This window comes from Hyla sarda, chromosome 3 (genome assembly GCF_029499605.1).
Source record: "Hyla sarda isolate aHylSar1 chromosome 3, aHylSar1.hap1, whole genome shotgun sequence".
Lineage (NCBI taxonomy): Eukaryota > Metazoa > Chordata > Amphibia > Anura > Hylidae > Hyla > Hyla sarda.
Window position 1 is genome coordinate 412655702 of NC_079191.1, and position 24632 is coordinate 412680333.

The window sequence follows — 24632 nt, forward strand, 5'->3', positions numbered from 1 at the left end:
GGGCTGTCTGTCACGCACTGCTCTTTTAAGGTCTATCCATAGATTTTCAATTATGTTGAGGTCAGGAGATTGTGAAGACCATGGCAAAACATTTAGTTTATGCCTCTTGATGTAATCCCCCGTGGATTTCGAGGTGTGTTTAGGATCATTATCAATTTGTAGAAGCCATCCTCTCTTTAACTTCAGCTTTTTCACAGATGGCATCAAGTTAGCATCCAAAATTTGCTAAAATTTTATTGAATCAATTTTTCCTTCTACTCGTGAGATGTTCCCTGTGCCACTGGCTGCAATACAACCCCAAAGCATGATTGATCCACTCCCATGCTTAACAGTTGGACAGAGGTTCTTTTCATTAAATTCTGTTCCCCTTCTTCTCCAAACGTACCTTTGCTCATTCCGGCCAAAAATTTCAATTTTAACCTCATCGGTCCACAGAACTTGTTTCCAAAATGCATCAGGCCTATCTATATGTTCATTTGCAAAGTTCAAATGCAGATTTTTGTGGTGAGGACATAGAAGAGGTTTTCTTCTGATGACTCTTCCATGAAGACCATATTTGTACAAGTATCTCTTCATAGTGGAATAGTGTTCCACAACTCCAGTGTCTGCCAGATCTTCTGGAGGGATTGTGCAGTCAAACGTGGGTTTTGAATTGTTTTTCTCACACTCCTGCGAGCTGTTCTGTCTGATATTTTTCTTGGTCTTCCAGATCTTGCTTTAACTTCCACTGGTCCTGATGATTGCCATTTCTTAATTACATTCCGAACAGAGGATATTGACATCTGAAAACTTTTTGCTATCTTCTTATAGCCTTCTCCAGCTTTGTGAGTGTCAACTATTTTCAGTTTCAGATTTCTAGACAACTGCTTAGAAGAACCCATGGTGCTGATTGTTGGGGCAAGGTCAGATGAGTCTGGGCATTTAAAACCTTTGAGATTGACATCACCTGGTCTTCCCAGATGATGATTGAGAACAATCCATGACACTGGCAGGTCTCAGCTTTGCAAAGGGGGCAGTGCATTCTATAAATTCTGCAGGGTGTCCAAACTTTTGCAGACACCATTTTTTTGTTTTCTGTTATTTTGAAAGTGTAAATGATGGAAATAAAGCATAATATTCACTGGGATGTTTATTGGGGTGGTAAGATTGTTTCTGGGGATAACTGTTTGGCTACTGCAGCTATCTATTTATTTATTTTTTGGCAGGAAGTAGTGCAGTAGGCCACCCATCTTCCAGGCTTGTTTGTATCTCTCATATTGAAGGATACATACAGCGCCTCAGTATACTTTCAGCCCAACATGTTTTGCACAGATGCATTGTCAGGGGTCCCTGATGATGTATCTGTATGAAACGCATAGGGTTGGTTTGATATTTCCCTGCTATTACCACCAACAGAAAGAAGGGATACATCCATTGTAAACCAAATGATAAGGTCCTGAGGTGCTTAAAACCACTGAATTAAATAACCCATCAACCTTAAAGACCACTCAAAAACAGACCATATATAAAAAAAAGGTGAACAATCTTTATTATGAAAATGATACAAAAAATAGGTTAAAAGCAAGAGGCATGGGCACAGAATAAGGTGGGGACTAGGGAAAGGAGGGGTACAGAATCAAATATGATAATGACTATGTAGCACTAATAAGAAGTCATGGCCAGTTATACAAAACAAAAACAATAATACAGTAGTCCCACACAGATGTATATGGCAGGACTAGGTAGAAATAAAGATAAGTGCAATCATGCAAAAAAATGCAAGAGAAGTGCGCTGTGACAAATAAATACAGTGATCCCTCAACTTACAATGGCCTCAACATACATTAGTTTCAACATACAATGTTCTTTTCTGGACCATTGTAACTTGAAACCAGACTCAACATACAATGCTACGGACAATCAAGATCTGTGAAACATGTCAATCGCTGGAAGAAACGACCAATCAGAATGGGCATTTTACTGGTAAAACCCCTCTATTACTGAAGCATATGCACTGAATTCCTGTCTGGTAGCGCCCCCTACAGTACAGGGAGGTATTACATGTTCTATACTATTTATCTGTGCCACAGTTAGCTGCTCCTTTGGACACAGGTGAGGGCGGCTCCATGTTACTTTTTTAGGACATTGTGTTCTGTACAGGACCCTGAAGAAGCTCCTGTCCTCTACATAGACAGTGATTACAGCTCCCAGCAGATCTTTATTACTTTTATATGTAAGTATTTGCTTTATCTATATTAGTTATCTACTTATTTTTCTTTAATCCTCATATTTTCCTATTTTTGGATGACATTTTGGTGGCTTCAGAACCAATTACCAGGTTTCCATAGAGTTATGGTCTCAACATACAATGGTCTCAACATACAATGGTCGTCCTGGATCCAATTAATATTGTAACTTGAGGGACCCCTGTACATATGAGTGCATAGAAATGGTCTCTTAAACCAGTGCCAAGCACAATGAGAGACAGCAAATAGCTGGGAGCCAGAAAAAGCGGTCAAAGACCGGCTAGTAAACAGATATACAGAGACGGAATTAAATAGAAACAGATAGCAATCCTGCACTCACCGCAAAGGTACGAGTCACACGGCTCCTCTCACGGGACCTCCAGCGAACAGACAGACATACTCAGCAAGGGGCGCTTAGAGGTGACTGCCAGCGGTTTCATGCACAAGGTAATGCGCTTCTTCCACCATTCCGGAGGCCGGAAGAAGCGCATTACCTTGTGCATGAAACCGCCGGCAGTCGCCTCTGAGCGCCCCTTGCTGAGTATGTCTGTCTGTTCCCCGGACGTCCCGTGAGAGGAGCCGTGTGACTCGTACCTTTGCGGTGAGTGCAGGATTGCTATCTGTTTCTATTTAATTCCATTCTGACGCCTGTTATATTTAATGTCCTAGCACCGCCGATGGACGAGTATTACCTGAATACTCACTGTTACGCCTAGCGCTCCGGGTCCCCGCTCCTCCCCGGAGCGCTCACGGCGTCTCTTTCCCTGCAGCTCCCCGGTCAGTCCCGCTGACCGGGAGCGCTGCTCTGTCATGGCCGTTGGGGATGCGGTTCGCACAGCGGGACGCGCCCGCTCGCGAATCGCATCCCAGGTCACTTACCCGTTCCCGTCTCCTGCGGTCATGTGCTGGCGCGCGCGGCTCCGCTCTCTAGGGCGCGCGCGCGCCAGCTCCCTGAGACTTAAAGGGCCAGTGCACCAATGATTGGTGCCTGGCCCAATTAGCTTAATTGGTTCCCACCTGTTCCCTGCTTATATCTAGTCTCCTCCCTTGCTCTCCCTTGCCGGATCTTGTTGCCTTAGTGCCAGTGAAAGCGTTCTTTGTGTGTTTATACCCTGTGTACCAGTACCTTTGCTATCTCCCTTGACTACGAACCTTGCCGCCTGCCCCCGACCTTCTGCTACGTCCGACCTTGCTACTGCCTACTCCCTTGTACCTCGCCTATATTCAGCATCTTCAGCAGCCAGAGAGGTAAGCCGTTGCTAGTGGATACGACCTGGTCACTACCGCCGCAGCAAGACCATCCCGCTTTGCGGCGGGCTCTGGTGAAAACCTGTAGTGGCTTAGAACCGGTCCACTAGCGCGGTCCTCTCCATCCCTCTCTGGCACAGAGGATCCACTACCTGCCAGCCGGCATCGTGACAGTAGATCCGTCCTCCACGTCTGGGAAACGCACGCTCGCACTCAGCTCACGTGGGTGTGGCGTCTCTTGATGTCAAGTCGGCTTCTCCACGTCTCACGGTACCTGTTCGGATTTCCACTTCAGCCAGCTCTCCCCTCTCAGCCGTGGCCTGCCTGGACTCTGGAGCTTCTGGGAATTTTATTCGGGACTCCTTTGTGAATAAATTCCGTATTCCGGTGACCCGTCTTGTCAAGCCACTCCACATTTCCGCGGTCAACGGAGCCAGGTTGGACTGTACCATACGTTTCCGCACGGAGCCCCTTCTTCTGAGCATCGGATCTCACCACGAGAGGATTGAACTTTTGGTCCTCCCCAATTGCACCTCGGAAATTCTCCTTGGACTTCCCTGGCTTCAACTTCATTCCCCAACCCTGGATTGGTCCACTGGGGAGATCAAGAGTTGGGGGTCCTCTTGTTCCAAGAACTGTCTAAAACCGGTTCCCAGTAACCCTTGCCGTAACTCTGTGGTTCCTCCTGTATCTGGTCCCCCTAAGGTCATTAAGGACTCTGCCTGCCACAGGAAATGCCCCTCCCCCCCTCCCAGTTCCATCAGGCCAGCTTCTGTGTCCCCTCATGGCCCTCGTCCTGGTGTCACACTGCCCCGTGCCAGGTCCCGCCCTCTGCCCTCTCTCCCCATTCCTACTCCTGCGGTTCTGCCTGCCGTTGAGGAATCCCTCCATCCTTTCCCGGTGTCCTCATCCCAGGGGAGGCAGTTACCCGATAAAGAGAAGGGGAGACCTAAGGGGGGGGGTACTGTTACGCCTAGCGCTCCGGGTCCCCGCTCCTCCCCGGAGCGCTCACGGCGTCTCTTTCCCTGCAGCTCCCCGGTCAGTCCCGCTGACCGGGAGCGCTGCTCTGTCATGGCCGTTGGGGATGCGGTTCGCACAGCGGGACGCGCCCGCTCGCGAATCGCATCCCAGGTCACTTACCCGTTCCCGTCTCCTGCGGTCATGTGCTGGCGCGCGCGGCTCCGCTCTCTAGGGCGCGCGCGCGCCAGCTCCCTGAGACTTAAAGGGCCAGTGCACCAATGATTGGTGCCTGGCCCAATTAGCTTAATTGGTTCCCACCTGTTCCCTGCTTATATCTAGTCTCCTCCCTTGCTCTCCCTTGCCGGATCTTGTTGCCTTAGTGCCAGTGAAAGCGTTCTTTGTGTGTTTATACCCTGTGTACCAGTACCTTTGCTATCTCCCTTGACTACGAACCTTGCCGCCTGCCCCCGACCTTCTGCTACGTCCGACCTTGCTACTGCCTACTCCCTTGTACCTCGCCTATATTCAGCATCTTCAGCAGCCAGAGAGGTAAGCCGTTGCTAGTGGATACGACCTGGTCACTACCGCCGCAGCAAGACCATCCCGCTTTGCGGCGGGCTCTGGTGAAAACCTGTAGTGGCTTAGAACCGGTCCACTAGCGCGGTCCTCTCCATCCCTCTCTGGCACAGAGGATCCACTACCTGCCAGCCGGCATCGTGACACTCACATTGTGTATCCTTTGCTCCACCTGGTTTGGTTATCAGCTGTATAGTAATCAGCAGTGCCGCTCTGAAATTCTTTGTTGGACGTGGTAGATATACAGAGACAAAGACCAAAAATGCGCTTTTTTTGACTTTGGAATTTTTTGGTGCGTACGCCATTGACCGTGCGGTTTCATTAATGATATATTTTTATAGTTCGGACATTTACGCACGCGGCGATACCACATATGTTTATTTTTTTTTTTTACACTGTTTTATTTTTTTTATGGGAAAAGGGGGGTGATTCAAACTTTTATTAGGGAAGGGGTTAAATGACCTTTATTAACACTTTTTTTTTGCAGTGTTATAGGTCCCATAGGGACCTATAACACTGCACACACTGATCATTGTTATCCCATAGGGACCTATAACACTGCACACACTGATCATTGTTATCCCATAGGGACCTATAACACTGCACACACTGATCATTGTTATCCCATAGGGACCTATAACACTGCACACACTGATCATTGTTATCCCATAGGGACCTATAACACTGCACACACTGATCTCCTATTCTGATCACTGGCGTGTATTAACACGCCTGTGATTAGTGTTATCGGCGCTTGACTGCTCCTGCCTGGATCTCAGGCACGGAGCAGTCATTCGCCGATCGGACACCGAGGAGGCAGGTAAGGGCCCTCCCGGTGTCCTGCAAGCTCTTCGGGACGCCGCGATTTCACCGCGGCGGTCCCGAACAGCCCAACTGAGCAGCCAGGTCACTTTCACTTTAGAAGCGGCGGTCAGCTTTGACCGCCGCTTCTAAAGGGTTAATACAGCACATCGCCGCGATCGGCGATGTGTGGTATTAGCCGCGGGTCCCGGCCGTTGATGAGCGCCGGGACCGACGCGATATGATGCGGGATCGCGGCGAGATCCCGCTTCATATCGCGGGAGCCTGCGCAGGACGTAAATATACGTCCTGCGTCGTTAAGGGGTTAAAGTCCCATACAAGTCTATGGGAAATAACTTCCAAATGGCTGGATATATTTCGATAATAATTGGTCACATGTTATTTATATGTCCACTAAAAATATAGGATAATCAATTTAACCCTTAACTACCGCCATTTGTGAGGGTCAAGGTTTTAGTTTAAAGTCCCATGCAAAAATACGGGAACTGTATGTTCCTGCATAACTTCAATACGGCTGGAGATATTTCAATTATTCCTGGTACACATATTACTTGTCAAATAAAAATATATGATTAAATTAAGGGTTAAATTAACCCTTACCTACACTCTTATATAAAAGATGGGTGTATTTGTTTCAAGTCCCATGCAAGTATATGGAACTTCCAGTACCTTACTCCACAAGCTCCACTCTGCATCTCCTGGTGAATGTTTCAGTCCAGCTTGCAAGTCACACCCCATCTCACAAAGACACGCCCACTGTTTAAGCCCCACCCCTTTTATTCTATACCCTTTTTGTGACTTGCAAAGCTTGCCCAGTCCCACAAAGTCACGTCCCCTTCTATTTTCAGCTTACAATATCTTCATCGCAAATCAGTCCCACCTGAGGACAGGATATGAGGTCGGGATATGAGGATGGGATATGAGGATGGGATATGAGGATGGGATATGAGGATGGGATATGAGGAGGGGATATGAGGACGGGATATGAGGACGGGATATGAGGTCAGGATATGAGGACGGGATATGAGGAGGGTATATGAGGATGGGATATGAGGACGGGATATGAAGATGGGGACGGAATATGGGGTTGGGATATGACAACAATATATGAGGACAGGATATAAAGTCAAAAGCTTCCTCCTTTTGTTGATTTTCCTCCCCAACAAGGATTAGAAAGGAAAAAAACGGGCAACGCCGGGTAGTCAGCTAGTGTTCTATAAATCTTCTTATATAGTTTTCCAAGCAGTTCACCCCAAAGACTTGGGGGGAGATTTATCAAAACTACTACAAAACTACTATACTACATGTATTAAAAATAAAAACAACCCAAAACAACAAATCGGTATACGATTCAACTTCCTATGCCAAAGGCTATGCCATGATATTTGTATACGTCTATTTTATCTTCTGGTCCTTGGCTGAGAAGCCGCTTGATGGATGCAGCAAGTCCCTCCTCAGGTATTTTGCCTGCACTGGATGATCAGACAAGACTCAGTCCTTAAGCTATTCCTCTCCCTCCATATACACTGCTCAAAAAAATAAGGGAACACCTACTATTTAAATAAAACTTTTGACATTGTACAGAGATATAGAAACATAGAATGTGTCGTCAGATAAGAATCATTCAGCCCATCTAGTCTGCCCAATATTCTGAATAGTATAAATAGTATTTGGCCCTATCTTATATGAAGGATAGCCTTATGCCTACTCCTATCTTATATGAAGGATAGCCTTATACCTATCCCTATCTTATATGAAGGATAGCCTTATGCCTATCCCTATCTTATATGAAGGATAGCCTTATACCTATCCCTATCTTATATGAAGGATAGCCTTATGCCTATCCCAATCTTATATGAAGGATAGTCTTATACCTATCCCTATCTTATATGAAGGATAGCCTTATGCCTACTCCTATCTTATATGAAGGATAGCCTTATACCTATCCCTATCTTATATGAAGGATAGCCTTATGCCTATCCCTATCTTATATGAAGGATAGCCTTATACCTATCCCTATCTTATATAAAGGATAGTCTTATACCTATCCCAATCTTATATGAAGGATAGCCTTATACCTATCCCTATCTTATATGAAGGATAGCCTTATACCTATCCCTATCTTATATGAAGGATAGCCTTATACCTATCCCTATCTTATATAAAGGATAGTCTTATACCTATCCCTATCTTATATGAAGGATAGCCTTATACCTATCACAATCTTATATAAAGGATAGCCTTATGCCTACTCTTATCTTATATGAAGGATAGCCTTATACCTATCCCTATCTTATATGAAGGATAGCCTTATACCTATCCCTATCTTATATGAAGGATAGCCTTATTCCTATTCCTATCTTATATGAAGGATAGCCTTATGCCTATCCCTATCTTTATATGAAGGATAGCCTTATACCTATCCCTATCTTATATGAAGGATAGCCTTATGCCTATCCCTATCTTATATGAAGGATAGCCTTATTCCTATTCCTATCTTATATGAAGGATAGCCTTATGCCTATCCCTATCTTATATGAAGAATAGCCTTATTCCTATTCCTATCTTATATGAAGGATAGCCTTATACCTATCCCTATCTTATATGAAGGATAGCCTTATGCCTATCCCTATCTTATATGAAGGATAGCCTTATTCCTATTCCTATCTTATATGAAGGATAGCCTTATGCCTATCCCATGAATGCTTAAACTCCTTTACTGTATCAGCAGCAACCACTTCTGCAGGAAGGCTATTCCATGCATCCACTACTCTCTCAGTAAAGTAATACTTCCTGATATTATTGTAGAAACTTTTCCCCTCTAATATAACACTATGTCCTCTCTATATATAACACTATGTCCTCTCCATATAACACTATGTCCTCTATATATATAACACTATGTCCTCTATATATAACACTATGTCCTCTATATATAACACTATGTCCTCTCTATATATAACACTATGTACTCTAAATATAACACTATGTCCTCTCTATATATAACACTATGTCCTCTATATACACTGCTCAAAAAAATAAAGGGAACACTTAAACAACACAATGTAACTCCAAGTCAATGACACTTCTGTGAAATCCCACTGTCCACTCAGGAAGAACACTGATTGACAATGAATTTCACATGCTGTTGTGCAAATGGAACAGAAAACATGTGGAAATTATAGGCAATTGGCAAGACACCCCAATAAAGGAGTGGTTCTGCAGGTGGTGACCACAGACCACTTCTCCGTTCCTATGCTTGCTGGCTGATGTTTTGGTCACTTTTGAATGCTGGCGGTGCTTTCACTCTAGTGGTAGCATGAGACGGAGTCTACAACCCACACAAGTGGCTCAGGTAGTGCAGCTCATCCAGGATGGTACATCAATGCGAGCTGTGGAAGGAAGGTGAAAACCCCTTTTCAGCTGGAAGTGACTAGATTGAAACAGACTCCTTCTTCATCCCCAAGTTTTCTGCAAGACTGAGTCTTAGAAACTATACTTACATTTCCTTATTTCATTTTTAATTTAAAAAAACCAAAATGGGGGGGGGGGGGGGGGGAATCAGGGTTAGCCACATTCATGTTAGCCAAAGCCTTCCATGTTTTGGAGTCGCCAAAGGGTTTGGGTCATTTAGCCGAATCTCCTTAACTCTTGCATGACTTACCACATGAACCGCCTCAGATTTCAGAGGATAATAAAGTACATTAAGTGACTCTCCAGACTCCTCGTTACTACTCTCTTGCCTCGACCTGTTTGTTACAATTACTTGATAATCTTCCTATCCTCAGGGGGGTTTAGTAAAATGTTTCTGCTCTTGCTATAATTAAGATGTTTCCACAATGACTTCCTTCCTAAGCTTGTCATAGACTTGTGTGTATATACAGAGGAGGTGAAACTGCTGATGGAGGGACAGAGCGTCAGCCTGAACCAATCAGAAGTAAGGGGGTGTGTCTTAGGCCTTGCGCACACCCAGTGGAAAATGACAAGGAAATTTTACTTTAAAGGGGTCCTCCACTGGCCATCATAGGCAGTGTCGCCACTTAGATGTACGGAAGTGGCGACACTGCAGAGGGAGGGACAGAGCATCAGCCTAATGCAAGTCTATGGGAGGGGGTGTGGAGGCATCACGTCCCCTCCCATAGACTTGTATTGAGGGTGCATGGCGTGACGTCCCGAGGGGGCGTGGTTGACCCCTACAGCGTGCACACAGCGTTCGGAACTAAATGTTCCGAACACTGGCCAGTGGTGTCCGCCTTTAAAGGTTCACAGTACAGAATTTCCAAGCAGAATTATTTTTTGAAATTCCACTCAAAAATTCGTGTCCCATTGACACTACAGAAGTTTGGCAGCAGAGCTTTCTGCAGCTGAAATGACTTAGCTGAAAGAACTTAAAGGGGTACTCTGGTGAAAAACAATTGTTTTTAAATCAATTGGTGCCAGAAAGTTAAACAGATTTGGAATTTACTTCTATTTAAAAATCTTAATCAATCCTTCCAGTACTTATCAGCTGCTGTATGCTCCAGAGGAAGTTCTTTTCTTTTTACATTTCTTTCTGTCTGACCACAGTGCTCTCTGCTGACACCTCTGTCCATGTCAGGAACTATCCAGAGCAGGATAGGGTTGCTATGGGGATTTTCTCCTGCTCTTGACAGTTCCTGAGTTAGACAGAGGTGTCAGCAGAGAGCACTGCGGTCAGACAGAAAAGAAATGTAAAAATAAAATAACTTCCTTTGTAGTATACACCAGCTGATAAGTACTGGAAGGGTTACGATTTTTAAATAGAAGTAATTTACAAATCTGTTGATTAAAAAAAAAAATGTTTTTGCACCGAAGTACCCCATTAACTCTTTTGGCAGCAAACCACACAAAATACACTGACTGACTTAGTCGGCATTGACCTTAGGAGGAATCTCTACCCGGAATATTTCAGGCAGAGATTTCATAGTGTGAACCAGGCCTAATGGGATTTTATTAGCAGCTCCTTGAATTTGCATGGCAATTACTATGTGTGAACAAGCTTGTGAAAATCCCATTGAATTCAATTGGAGTGTGATACCAGGGAAAATCCAGTCTGAATGTGAATCAGAATATGCTACAAATTCAGTGTGAGCTTTGCCTAAAATTAGTGTGCGCAAACTTTAACTAAACTGTAGTCACCATTCACAGCTCTGTCTTATTGTTTAAGAGCTATAGAACAGCCAGGGGGCCATGTATTTTCAGCCACTCTCCCCTACTTGTCCATAGACTTCTATGGGCAGCTGTAACCTAATACTGTCAGCTGATCTATCTGGAGACAGATTAGAATGGTTTTTTTGCCAAATAAATAATGTGTTAGGTAAAGGGGAGGGAGGAAGGAACCAGATAAGTTAAAGGGGTTCTCCGGTGCTTAGACATCTTATCCCCTATCCCAAGCATAGGGGATAAGATGCCTGATCGTGAGAGTCCCGCAGCTGGGGACGCCCGCGATCATGCACGCGGCACCCCGTTTGTAATCAGTCCCCGGAGCTTGTTCGTGATAGTTATAAGCCCTCCCGTCGGCTTGCATTGAGGGGCGGAGCGTGACGTCACACGGGGGCGGAGGCGTGACGTCACACGGGGGCGGAGGCGTGACGTCACACGCCGCCGGCCCTGTAGTCGCCTATAATCAGATCCGGAGCGAACATGCTTCGGGGACTGATTACAAACGGGGTGCCACGTGCATGATCGCGGGCGTCCCCAGCTGCGGGACTCCCGCGATCAGGCATCTTATCCCCTATCCTTTGGATAGGGGATAAGATGTCTAAGCACCGGAGAACCCCTTTAAGAAAGAGGCATTATCCTCTAATAGGATGTATAACAGAGTTTCTTATATTTGCCTGTACTATTGAATTATAGTATTGTGCCTATTTTAGAGTTATATAGGATAGTACTCTGATTACTATAGTTAGGGGTTTAATGAATCTTCTGGTCAGATTTACACTAGACCTCTGACTGTTTATGACATGCAATAGGTGTTGTAAGATTTTTATGAAATTCGGGTCTCCCAATAATACCCCTCTCATTTATATTAGTGGTGACTGCACTTTCAGTAACTATCATAATATGGGGGTTCGGTTGCTGTTGCGTACAATATGAGCAGTAAAAAAAAACTTTACATTAGTGCAACGCCTTAGGGCTTGTGTGTCAAGCAATCACCACAGTGCCACAGACCACAGTGCTCTCTGCTGACACCTCTGTCCATTTTAGGAACTGTCAAGAGTACAAGCAAATCTCCATAGCAAACCTGTCCTGCTCTGAACAGTTCCCAAAATGGACAGAGGTGTCAGCAAAGAGCACTGTGGTCAGACAGAAAGGAAATTCAAAAAGAAAAAAACTTCCTCTGGAGCATGCAACAGCTGATAAGTACAGGAAGGATTTAGATTTTTTAATAGAAGTAATTTACAAATCTGGCACCAGTTGATTTAAAAAAAAAAAAAATGTTTTCCAGGGGAGTACCCCTTTAATTATAATTTTTTTTTTTTTTTTTTTTTTTGTAAATCTTCAAAATATTCATGAAGAACAAAGTAGGACTTCTAGAAAACTAAGCTTTATGGTGCAAACTAGAGATGAGCGATTCGTCACGAACTTCTCGGCTCGGCAGTTGATGACTTATCCTGCATAAATTAGTTCAGCTTTCAGGTGCTCCGGTGGGCTGGAAAAGGTGGATACATTCCTAAGAAAGAGTCCCCTAGGACTGTATCCACCTTTTCCAGCCCACCGGAGCACCTGAAAGCTGAACCAATTTATGCAGAATAAGTGTCATCAACTGCCGAGCCGAGAAGTTCGTGACGAATCGAATTTACTGTAAATTCGCTCATCTCTAGTGCAAACATATTTTTTAAATTGCTAGAAGTGCCCCCCTTTTTCACACAAAAAAAAAAGGGGAATAAACTCAGCACTTATAAAGGGCTTTCTGCAAGCCAATGTCTGGCCCATGAATAAAAAGCCCTTTCGGGTACGTTCCCACCTGGCGTATTTGCTGCTGCGTATTTTATTTTCCCATTGAAGTCAATGGGTAGGAAAATACGCAGCAGCAAATACGCAGCAAAATACGCCAGGTGGGAATGCACCCTTCCAGTCATTTACACTGTATACTGTATGCCAACCCATCAAACCAAAGGCTTCTGTTACATTACACCAGTGTTTCCCAACCAGTGTGCCTCCAGCTGTTGCAAAACTACAACTCCCAGCATGCCCGGACAGCCGTTGGCTGTCCGGGCATGCTGGGAGTTGTAGTTTTGCAACAGCTGGAGGCACACTGGTTGGAAAACACTGCATTACCTACTATAGTGTGTCGTACAGAACAAATAGCGGTGTCTTCCTAACATACAGTATAGAACATTTTCGCTAATGGATTTTCGATTTCTGCGCGCCATTAAAAATGTAAATGGCAATATAGAAGACACGACCAATTTCTCATTCCTGCTCATCGTTTGTCATTGCTCATTACATGTTGTCATGTTATACTCCGGCTCATATACCTCTTATTATACTCATTTATCACATATTATACTTTCCGGTCTTATCTACCAGACAAGTACAGAGATTAGAGGAGCGGAAAGGGTCCACCAGACAGGGAATACCATACGGGAGGACAAGAATGCGCTCATTCTTACTGTGTAGCCTTTTTTTTTTTTTTTTTATTAGTTTGAGTATTGTTTCCGAACCAGTAAGTCTCCGGCTGTTGAAAAACTAGCATGCTGGGAGTTGTAGTTTTGCAACAGCTGGAGGCACACTGGTTAGGAAACACTGAACTAGAGTCTATGGGGAAGATTTATCTAAACCTGTCCAGAGGAAAAGTTGCTGAGTTGCCCATAGCAACCAATCAGATCACTGCTTTCATTTTTCACAGGCCTTTTCAAAAATGAAAGTAGTATGCTGATTGGTTGCTATGGGTAACTCAGCAACTTTTCCTCTGGACAGGTTTTGATAGATCTCCCCCAATGATCCTAAAAAGGGGAGACTACTTACCCCTTAAAGGTCATGGGAATAACATGTCTGATCGTTGGGGGGGGGAGTTGTTCGGTGCTGCCGGGACCCCCCGCAATCTCCGGGGTCGGCACTGCAGCATTCATAAACACGGAAGCCTGGGGCTTCTGTGTTCGTGACGTCACGCAACGCCCCCTCTACTCATGTCTATGGGAGGGGGGGCCTGACGGCTAGTACACAGCCATCATGCCATCTCCCATAGACATAAATAGAGGGGGCCTAGCGGATGTGGTCGCCAGTCATCTGGCACCGAGCAGAGTTTGCTTCATGCACCGGATGACTGGTTTGCCGGGCTGGAGATAGCGGGGGTCCCCAGCGATCAGACCTGTTATCCCGTATCCTTTGAATAGGGAATAACATGTCTAGGGGCAGAGTACCCCCTTTAAAAACCCATGCTATTACAGTCCAGTTCACATGGGACCACCACTATATTTTTCTGATCAGTCACATGGGCCCCTTTGAGTCCAGCAATTAGTACGAATTTGAGCAAACAAGACGGGGTCCCTCTTTATTTTATTTCTTTGTACTTTATTTTATATAACACACACATGTTTCACAGCGCTGTACCCTCACATTGGGCCCTGTTTTAGAGTGTGAGAGGTAACACACACACGGAGAACATACAAACTCCATATAGATGTTGTCCTCAGAGGGATTTGAACACCTTGCACTGCAGCAAAACAGCGCTAACAATTAAACCACCATGCTGTATTTTCACATTGTTCCCTGAGCTCATTGGGGCTCAAACTCTAAATTCTCCATCTCAATATGTTTTGGAGTCTGGAAACGGGAGTACCCAGAAGAAACAAACGCAAACACAGGGAGAACATACAAACTCTTTGCAGATTTTGTTTTTGGTGGGATTTGAACTGCAAGTCAACAGTGCTAACCAGTAAGCCACTGTCTTGTTTTTGTAGGTGCTTTATGTCGAGGACTTGTCTATCTGATTCTGATGCTCATTTTTTGCCTCTATTTATTTACAGGTGTTTCGATGTCGGCCTTCACCGCTTTCTAGTGAGGTAAGTCTAAAATAAAAACTACAAACACTCAAGAGAGGTAAACTGTTGACTTATTTGGGCTGCATGCTATGAATTATATGTTCCTGGCAGACGGACCTCGTGTCTCCGCCAGGTGAATGGAATTATATTTTCTGAATGTTGAACCATTTATCAACTTTGTACTGTCTTATGTATAGAAGATAACCCACGGCTTACTGTGTTGCAGTCCCCCGAAAAATAATCTAAAATAACAGGTAACACAAATAAAACCTTTCACCCCGCCAGTGAGGATAATGTAACCTGCCTGGTGGTCAGTAAGGTCTATATCAGAAAACAATAGTGAGCTCAGGTGGGCAGCTTCTATATTCTAACCAGGGGTCTAACAATAGGGGTGCAGAGCAGAGGTAATGGAAACTGTAGATAGGGTTAGTGGCTGCACTTTGGGGGATCTCTTAAAGGAGTACTCCACAGGATAGGGAATAAGTAGCTTATCAGGGGGGATCCAACTGCTGTGGCCCCCTGCGATCTCAGTGAGGAGCGCGTGTCGTCTACTGGTAGGCGGCACGCGCTCCATTCATTTCTATAGGAGCGCCGATGATGCCCAAGAGCTGTACTCTCGTGCTTTCGGCGCTCCCATAGAAATAAATAGAGTGCGTGACGGCTGCAGCACGCACTCCTCAATGAGCACCAGGTCCTGTCCCGTGATTGTGCGCCGGGGGGGGGGTATGGGAGTTCCCAGTGGTTGGACCAGGGCCATCTTTAATTTTGATTGGTCCCAGGGCAAGCACATTTTTTGCCCCCCCCCCCCCATAGTTCCCCCACATTAGGTAGGCAGCATAGTTTCCCCAAAATAGGTAGACAGCACATAGTCCCCCCACATTAGGAAGACAGCATATTCCCCCCACATTAGGTAGACAGCATAGTCCCCCCACATTAGGAAGACAGCATATTCCCCCCACATTAAGAAGACAGCATATTCCCCCCACATTAGGTAGACAGCATAGTCCCCCCACATTAGGTATGTAGCAGTGTTCCCCTACATTAGGTAGAGAGCAGTCTTCCCTCGCATTAGGTAGACAGCATAGTTTCCCCACAAATGGTTAGACAGGACACCACAACCCCCCCCCCCCCCTTAGAACAAATCCAACACATGATGGGAGTTGTAGTTTTACAACAGCTGAAGAGCCACAGGTTGGGGGAACACTTTACTTGAAGATACTCTATTACAAATCCAATGAATGATGGGAATTGCATCTTTGACCCCCCCGGCCTGACCGACTGACACACACTAACAGACATACACTTACAGACACACACTACAGACAGATACACTTACAGACACTCACCTGGCTGTCCGTGGTTTCCTCTTTCCTGCGGCGGCCGGGACTGACGTGTGATGTCGCTGATGTCCTCCTGTGCGGGTCTGTGGAGGACCATCACTTGCGCGACATCCCCGTCAGGCCCGGCCGCAGGCTCACTGTTTTAAAGGCCATGGCGCCGCTTTAGAACAGTGAGCCGCAGCACAGCGGCAGGGCCGGTCCTGCCTGGACCAGCGGTGGCGACTAGCTGCTTTAGCGTGGGGCTAAAGGGCTAGCTGCTTTGGGCCTCCAGGAATGACAGGGCCCAGGGCAGCTGTACTTGTACCCCAGGTTGAAAACTACTGCTGTAGATCATAACATGGAAGCTTGGGATAACACCTTTGAATGGGCACTGTCAGATATAAAAACTTTTTATATGTTGTACATCTTGGCAAAACAATAGTTTTTCTAATATACTCCCTTAAAACATTTTCACATTTTATTAAAGAAAACAGCCTTTGGAAATCCCACCACTAGGGGGTCTCCATACCTCCTGGGATAATGATGAGTCCCACAGCAGCATGAGGGTGTCCAAAGGTCATGGACATGAGATGGCTGATTGACAAGACTGCAGGAGGAACACAGCCTGCAGCACCACTGCTGTAACACAAAGTTTTACCAAACATGTGTCTCCAGATGTTGCAAAACTACAACTCCAAGCATGCCTGGACAGTCAAAGGATGTCTGGGCATGCTGGAAGTTATAGTTTTGCAAAGGCTGTAGTCACACAGCTGAAGGCAACACAGCTACAAACACTGTACCTCCAACTATTCCAAAACTACAAGTCCCAGCATTACCGGACTGGCAAAAGATGATACACATGAATGATAGGAAGATGTAAGTTATACACTCACCATATTGTCTTTGGTGGGAGAGTACAGGCAATCTCCAATAATCATTGTGTGTGTGTACAGCATAAATCCAGAGAGGAAAGGGTTACAGAGCAGGACTGCCAGGCTCCCTCCCAGCAGTGAGTCAGCAGAGTGAGGGAGGGGGAGGAGTCATCACAGTGCATGCAAGAGAGTGGCACGCCCCCTCCCTTTGACATGATAGAAATGACATTGAGCAGCTGTAATTAGCTTTTTTTTTTATGAAACATCAGTGACAGAGGCATAAAAATCACATGTACATGATCAGGATGAGGTACTAAGTAACATATAACAGTTTTTTGTGTGGAATCTGACAGGTACACTTTAAGCTTATATTTATTGAAATTTTTACGAAAATCCACATACTGTTTACTCTAAACAACCATTAAAAAACAGCAGCTCTTACCCTGGCAGATTCAAACCCTCTGTGTAACATGGTTGCCCGTTCTTTTATACCATCTTGAAACTTGTTGCAGAGGAAATGTCCAAGTGCTGAAGGTGTGAGAAACCCGCCTTGCACCAAGAAGCTGATTGCTGCGGAGCCTTAAAGAGTAATTCCAGGATTTTTTTTTTCTTCAGTCTTGTGAGCCCATGATGCCAAGCTTAATGAGTTAAGTTTTTCTGCAATTAAAGGGGAACTCCGGCACATACACTCATATTGCCTATTTACAGGATGGTGGGCAGGGGCGGACATATCGCCTGTGCAGCCGGTTCAGCTGCACAGGGGCCCAGCGTGGGAGGGGGCCCGGCCCGCCCTCACACGCTGGGCCGGTCCTACCATCGGACCCAGTGCACAGGGCCGCCATCAGGGGGTAAACCCATACACTTGTATGGGGCCCGGAGCTTCAGGGAGGCCCAGACGTCCCTGTACTTTATTTTTTCCGGCTAGTCAGTGAGTGACTGCGACTGTCACTCACTGACTCCTGGCTGGGTACCCGTCAGAACTATGACCGGGCCTCATAGTCTGGGGGGCCCGCAGGACTATGAGGACCGCTCTTTCTAGGGCGCGGGCCCCTTAAGAAGTACGGCAGGGCCGGACAGGCCAGGGGCTGATGGGAGTCGACGTGCCCCGCGCAGGCACGCAAGTCTACTCCAGTCACCTGACCTGTCCCGGCACGATCTCCAGTCCAGCAGCCTCCCGACGGATCCTCCCCGTGCAGTGACACTCTGACAGGAGCAGCAGCTGCACCGAACCCCGGCAGGGTGAGTGAACGGGACGGGGGGGGCTGGTTGGATGGGGGCTATGTTGTTTGCAGACTACAATGGTGATGAGAGGTGCAGGGGAACTGGTGCTTGTGGTGTTATAGGGGTAATGAGAGGGGGGGGGGTTATGGGGGTAATGAGAGGTGCAGGGGGTGTTATGGGGGGATGAGAGGTGCAGGAGGGTGTTATGGGGGGATGAAAGGTGCATGGGGAGGTTATGGGGGTGATGAGAGGTGCAGGGGTGTTATGGGGGGATGAGAGGTGCAGGAGGGTGTTATGGGGGGATGAAAGGTGCATGGGGAGGTTATGGGGGTGATGAGAGGTGCAGGGGGTGTTATGGGGGTAATGAGAGGTGCAGGGGGGTGTTATGGGGTGATGAGAGGTGCAGGGGGTGTTATGGGGGGATGAAAGGTGCATGGGGAGGTTATGGGGGTGATGAGAGGTGCAGGGGGGTTATGGGGGTGATGAGAGATGCAGGGGGGGTTATGGGGGTGATGAGAGATGCAGGGGGTGTTATGGGAGTGATGAGAGATGCAGGGGGTGTTATGGGGGTGATGAGGGGGGGGGGTGTTATGGGGTGATGAGAGGTGCAGGGGGGGTTATGGGGGTGATAAGAGGTGCAGGAGGGTGTTATGGGGGTGAAGAGAGGTGCAGGGGGGTGTTATGGGGGTGATGAGAGATGCAGGGGGCATTATAATAGTGATGAGGAGAGGTGCGGGGGTTATAGTAGTGATGAGGAGAGGTGCGGGGGTTATAGTAGTGATGAGGAGAGGTGCGGGGGTTATAGTAGTGATGAGGAGAGGTGCGGGGGTTATAGTAGTGATGAGGAGAGGTGCGGGGGTTATAGTAGTGATGAGGAGAGGTGCGGGGGTTATAGTAGTGATGAGGAGAGGTGCGGGGGTTATAGTAGTGATGAGGAGAGGTGTGTGGGGGGGGTTATAGTAGTGATGAGGAGAGGTGTGTGGGGGGGGTTATAGTAGTGATGAGGAGAGGTGTGTGGGGGGGTTATAGTAGTGATGAGGAGAGGTGCGGGGGGGTTATAGCAGTGATGAGGAGAGGTGCAGGGGTTATAGTAGTGATGAGGAGAGGTGTGGGGGGGTTAGAGTAGTGATGAGGAGAGGTGTGGGGGGGTTATAGTAGTGATGAGGAGAGGTTTGGCAGGGGTTATGGGGGTGATGAGGAATGATGAGGACACAGAGGATAAGAGGTATTATATTTAGTGGGTACAGTGTATAGCAGTATTATATTCAGGGTACAGTGTGTGGCAGGATTATATTTAGTGGGTACAGTGTATAGCAGTATTATACTCAGGTTACAGTGTATAGCATTATTATATTCAGGGTACGGTGTGTGGCAGGATTATATTTAGTGGGCACAGTGTGTAGCAGTATTATATTCAGGATACAGTGTATAGTATTATTATATTCAGGGTACAGTGTATAGCAGTATTATATTCAGGGTACAGTGTGTGGCAGTATTATATTTAGTGGGTACAATGTGTGGCAGTATTATATTCGGAGTACAGTGTGTGGCAGTATTATATTCAGGTTACAGTGTGTAGCAGGATTATATTTAGTGGATACAGTGTATAGCAGTATTATATTTAGTGGGTACAGTGTACAGCAGTATTGTATTCAGGTTACAGTGTCTGGCAATATTATATTTAGGGTACAGTGTGGGGCAGTATTTTATTTAGGGTACAGTGTGTGACAGTATTTTATTTAGGGTACTGTGTGGGGCAGTATTATATTTAGTGGGTACAGTGAATAGCAGTATTATATTTAGTGGGTACAGTGTATGGCAGTATGCTATTCATGGTACAGTGTGTGGCAGTATTATATTCAGGGTACAGTGTGTGGCAGGATTATATTCAGGGTACAGTGTGTGGCAGTATTATATTTAGTGGGTACAGTGTATAGCAGTATTATATTCAGGGTACAGTGTGGGGCAGCATTTTATTTAGGTTACACTTTCTGGCAAGGTTATAATGATTACTGTCTTCATGCAGAGGATGAGGATCTGCTGACAAAGTGAGGAGCCAATGATGTCTGGATGTCAGACTCTGCAGAGAAGATGGAGCTGGGGGAAGACCTGGTCTCTGGACCAGATGAAGAAGAAAAGAAGACGTCACTCAGGTCACTGACATCATTGTGTGTTCTTATGACTGTCCCATCAGAGCTGTAGTCACTTGTAAGTTCTGCAGTGATGATGGGTAAAACTGTGTCCAATCTGTGTCTCTTCAGCTGTTACAAAACTACAACTCCCATTGCCTGAGGCTCTCCAGACATGATGGGAGTTTTAGCTTTCCAACAGCTGGAGAACCACTTCAACCGAGGTGATCGGTGGGGGTCTCAGGCCTTGAGTTGTGTAAGGGGCCCCGAAATTTCTGATGGCAGCCCTGCCAGTGCACATATGACAGGGAAACCAGTCTTGCCCAGTCACTAAACTGCTACTTACATCTGCCCATGGGGACTTCCTGGCTGAGGTGCGTGCAGTGAGTGACGTCATCGCAAGCACCTGGACGCTGACGTCCAGCGCAGAGCGTGCGATGATGTCACTTATAGCGCGCACCTCTGCCAGGAAGTCCCCATGGGCAAATGTAAGTAGTGCAGGCCAGGTAAGAGTGTGTGGGTGAGTGAGTGAGAGTGTGTGTGTGTTTGTTTGTTGGGGTTATGCTACGCTACCTTATGTGGGGAATCTATGCTACCTAATGTGGGGAATATATGCTATGCTACCTAATGTGGGGAATCTATGCTACCTAATGTGGGGAATATATGCTATGCTACCTAATGTGGGGAATCTATGCTACCTAATGTGGGGAATATATGCTATGCTACCTAATGTGGGGAATCTATGCTACCTAATGTGGGGAATATATGCTATGCTACCTAATGTGGGGAATCTTTGCTACACTACCTAATGTGGGGAATATATGCTACGCTACCTAATGTGGGGAATCTATGCCATGCTACCTAATGTGGGGAATATATGCTATGCTACGCTACCTAATGTGGGGCTACGCTACCTAATGTAGGGAATCTATGCTACGCTACCTAATGTGGGAAATATATGCTGCGCTACCTAATGTGGGGAATATATGCTACGCTACCTAATGTGGGGAAATTATGCTACGTTACCTAATGTGGGGAAACTATGCAATGCTACTTAATGTGGGGAATATATGCTACCTAATGTGGGGAATCTATGCTACCTAATGTGGGGGAACTGCTGCCTATCTAATGCAGATTAATGTGAGTTGCAGTGCAATTTTATGGCATATAACTTTTTTTTTGGGGGGGGGGGGCCCAGGCACATTCTTTGCACAGGGGCCCTCTGTTGTCTGTGTCCGCCCCTGATGGTGGGTAAGTGTTTGAACGCGGGGGGTCTGACAGCTGGGAACCCCTGTGATCTCCTGCCCCGGCTCTCATCATGCACGGAGTGAGCTCTACTCCATGCATGGATTACTGTTTACCACGGCACATAACGTTAGCCAAAACGACCCCTCCGTGTATCTCTATGGGAGAGCCAGAGATACACGAGCGCTCTCCCATAGAGATACATAGATGGGGCGTGCCGGCCACTGCTTTGTGCCATGGTCAATACACGGAGCGGACCCTCCACACAGGGACACACTTTTCTGCTTTACAGCCGGCTCCCTTTCACTCCCTAACCTTAATCCCAACCCCTAACCTCTAATCGTAACCTGTATCCCTAATCCTAACCCTTACCCCTAATCCTAACCTTTACCCCTAATCCTAACCTTTACCCCTAATCCTAACCCTTACAACCAATCCTAACCCCTAATCCTAATCATAACCTCCAACCCTAATCCTTAACCCTAATCTTAACCTCCAACCCTAATCTTAATCTCCAACCCTAATCCTAAACCCTAATCCTAACCCCTAACCCTTACCCCTAATTCTTACCCTTACCCCTAACCCTTACAAACAAATCCTAACCCTAACCCTAAACCCTAATCCTAAAGCCTAATCCTAAACCCTCAACCCTAATCCTAAACCCTAACCTCCAACCCTAACTGCCAACCCTAATCCTAACCCTAATCCTAAACCTTAATCCTAATTCCGACCTAATCCTAAACCCTAATCCTAACCTCCAACTCTGATCCTAAACCCCAATCCTAACCTCCAACCCTAATCTTAATCCCCAACCCTAATCCTAAACCCTAATCCTAACCCCTAACCCTTACCCCTAATTCTTACCCCTAATCCTAACCCTTACAACCAAACCTAATCCTAACCCTAATCCTAAAGCCTAATCCTAAACCTCCAACCCTAATCCTAAACCCTAACCTCCAACCCTAACTGCCAACACTAATCCGAAACCCTAATCCTAACCTCCAACCTAATCCTAACCTCCAACCCTAATCCTAAAGCCTAAACCTAAACCCTAATCCTAATCCTAAACCATGTAAGGGTTAAAACATGTGTACCGGAGTTCTCCTTTAATAGAGTAATTTCTCAACTCTGTACTGTATTCTTATGTATATTCAAACCAGAGGTCTAGTAATAGGGGTGCAGAGGTAGCAGTGACAACTGGGCCCTGATGCCTGAGGGGTAGACGGTGGATGTCCGGGCTGTCATGGCGCTGATTCAGGTGGCGCCTGCTTTGCACGGAATTCCGACCAAATAATCTGTAGTATGAAAAGATCTGTAAAGGGACAAGGGCCCTTTAAATCAGCCTCACCTGAGAAACTCGCTGCTATATTAATGCTCGCGCCTCGCGTTTATTTATGGATACAATGAGGAATAATCTCTTTAATGTATCATTTTCCAAGCAGCAGTCACAGCTTGCTGCCAGGCTCCTGTGTAAAATTGTATCACAAACCGATCACTGTCTAATTGTCATCACACACCTCGACAACAAAGCCGCTGCGCCGGGACAACACATGAATATGGAACGCTTCTCTTTTGTCTAGTCAGGAATTAGCGCACGCCACGATTCACACCACTAAACTGATCCATTTTTATGAAGCCACTTCATAGATTCCCTCAGTAGATGCTTTACATATCTGCGGCCAGCAGCTGTCGGATCTGGATCTAGAGAGCAGTGTTTTCCAACTGGGGGTGCCTCCAGCTGTTGCAAAACTACAACTCCCAGCATGCCCGGACAGCCAACGGCTGTCCGGGCATGCCGGGAGTTGTAGTTTTGCAACAGCTGAAGGCACACTGGTTGGGAAATACTGATCTAGTCGATGGTTGTAGTGATCCTATGACGTATTACAATACATTGTATTCTCGGGCCTTCTGAATGTCTATGGTGAAAATCTGGACTGGCCAGGAAGGGGATTAAAGGCCCCACGACCAAACAGCATTAAAGGGGTACTCCGGTGGAAAACTTTTTTTTTTTTGTAAATTACTTCTATTAAAAAAATCTTAATCCTTCTAGTACTTATTAGCTGCTGAATACTACAGAGGAATTTTTTTTTTTTTTTTGGAAGACAGAGCTCTCTGCTGACATCATGACCACAGTGCTCTCTGCTGACACCTCTGTCCATTTTAGGAACTGTCCAGAGCAGCATATGTTTTTATGGGGATTTTATCCTACTCTGGACAGTTCTTAAAATGGACAGAAATGTCAGCAGAGAGCACTGTGGTCATGATGTCAGCAGAAAGCACTGTGTTCCAAAAAGAAAATAATTTCCTCTGTAGTATTCAGCAGCTAATAAGTACTGGAATGATTAAGATTTTTTTAATAGAAGTAATTTACAAATCTGTATAACTTTCTGGCACCAGTTGATAAAAAAAAATTAAAAAAAGCTTTCCACTGGAGTACCCCTTTAAAGGCCCCACGACCAACCTGCATTAAAGTTGTTATCCACCATAGGCTGACTTTAGTACTTACCTGCCAGAAACTGATGGACATGCTTAGGAAGGATTCGTGCTTTTTTTTTTTGTACTAAATGGCTATGTTGTGAGATTACCATAACGCTGTAGCTATCTTTTTGTGAACTGGCTATTTCCTGTTGGAGTTCATTGTCTTAAACTACAAGTCCCATGACTTCTTGTTTGTAAGTGTGAGATGTGTTTTTTCCCTATCACACATCAGTCACCCCACCCATTGAAACACACCTGTGCTGCCTTCAATGCAATTGACCAGTGTTTTCTGACCAGAGTGCCTCCAGCTGTTGCAAATTCTTGCAGAATGATGTCCCACCTAGCGGTCGCTCCACCCATTGAAGTAAAGACAAGCGCCCTCTGATCACCTGACTAGTGATATAATGTCTCGGGCCGCACTGCAACCTGGGAAAAACTGAGACAACAGTAATTTTGTACCCGGTAAAAATATGGGGCAAAAATCACATAAGAATTGCGAGACCACCATGAAACACAGGTACAGACACTATAT

At 46.0% G+C, this 24632-nt stretch overlaps 1 protein-coding gene across 6 annotated transcripts in view; it reads left to right on the forward strand.

Annotated features, from left to right (window-relative positions):
• HHAT (hedgehog acyltransferase) overlaps positions 1 to 24632 on the forward strand; it is a 489607-nt gene that overhangs the window by 290380 nt on the left and 174595 nt on the right. For all 6 annotated transcript variants that reach the window (XR_008891670.1, XM_056568209.1, XM_056568211.1 and 3 more), the window contains one exon: positions 14822 to 14857. Coding sequence is in view for 5 of the 6 variants with exons in the window: in XM_056568209.1 (XP_056424184.1) it covers positions 14822 to 14857 (36 nt within the window). In the remaining variant the exon portion in view is untranslated. The remainder of the gene's footprint in view (positions 1 to 14821; positions 14858 to 24632) is intronic.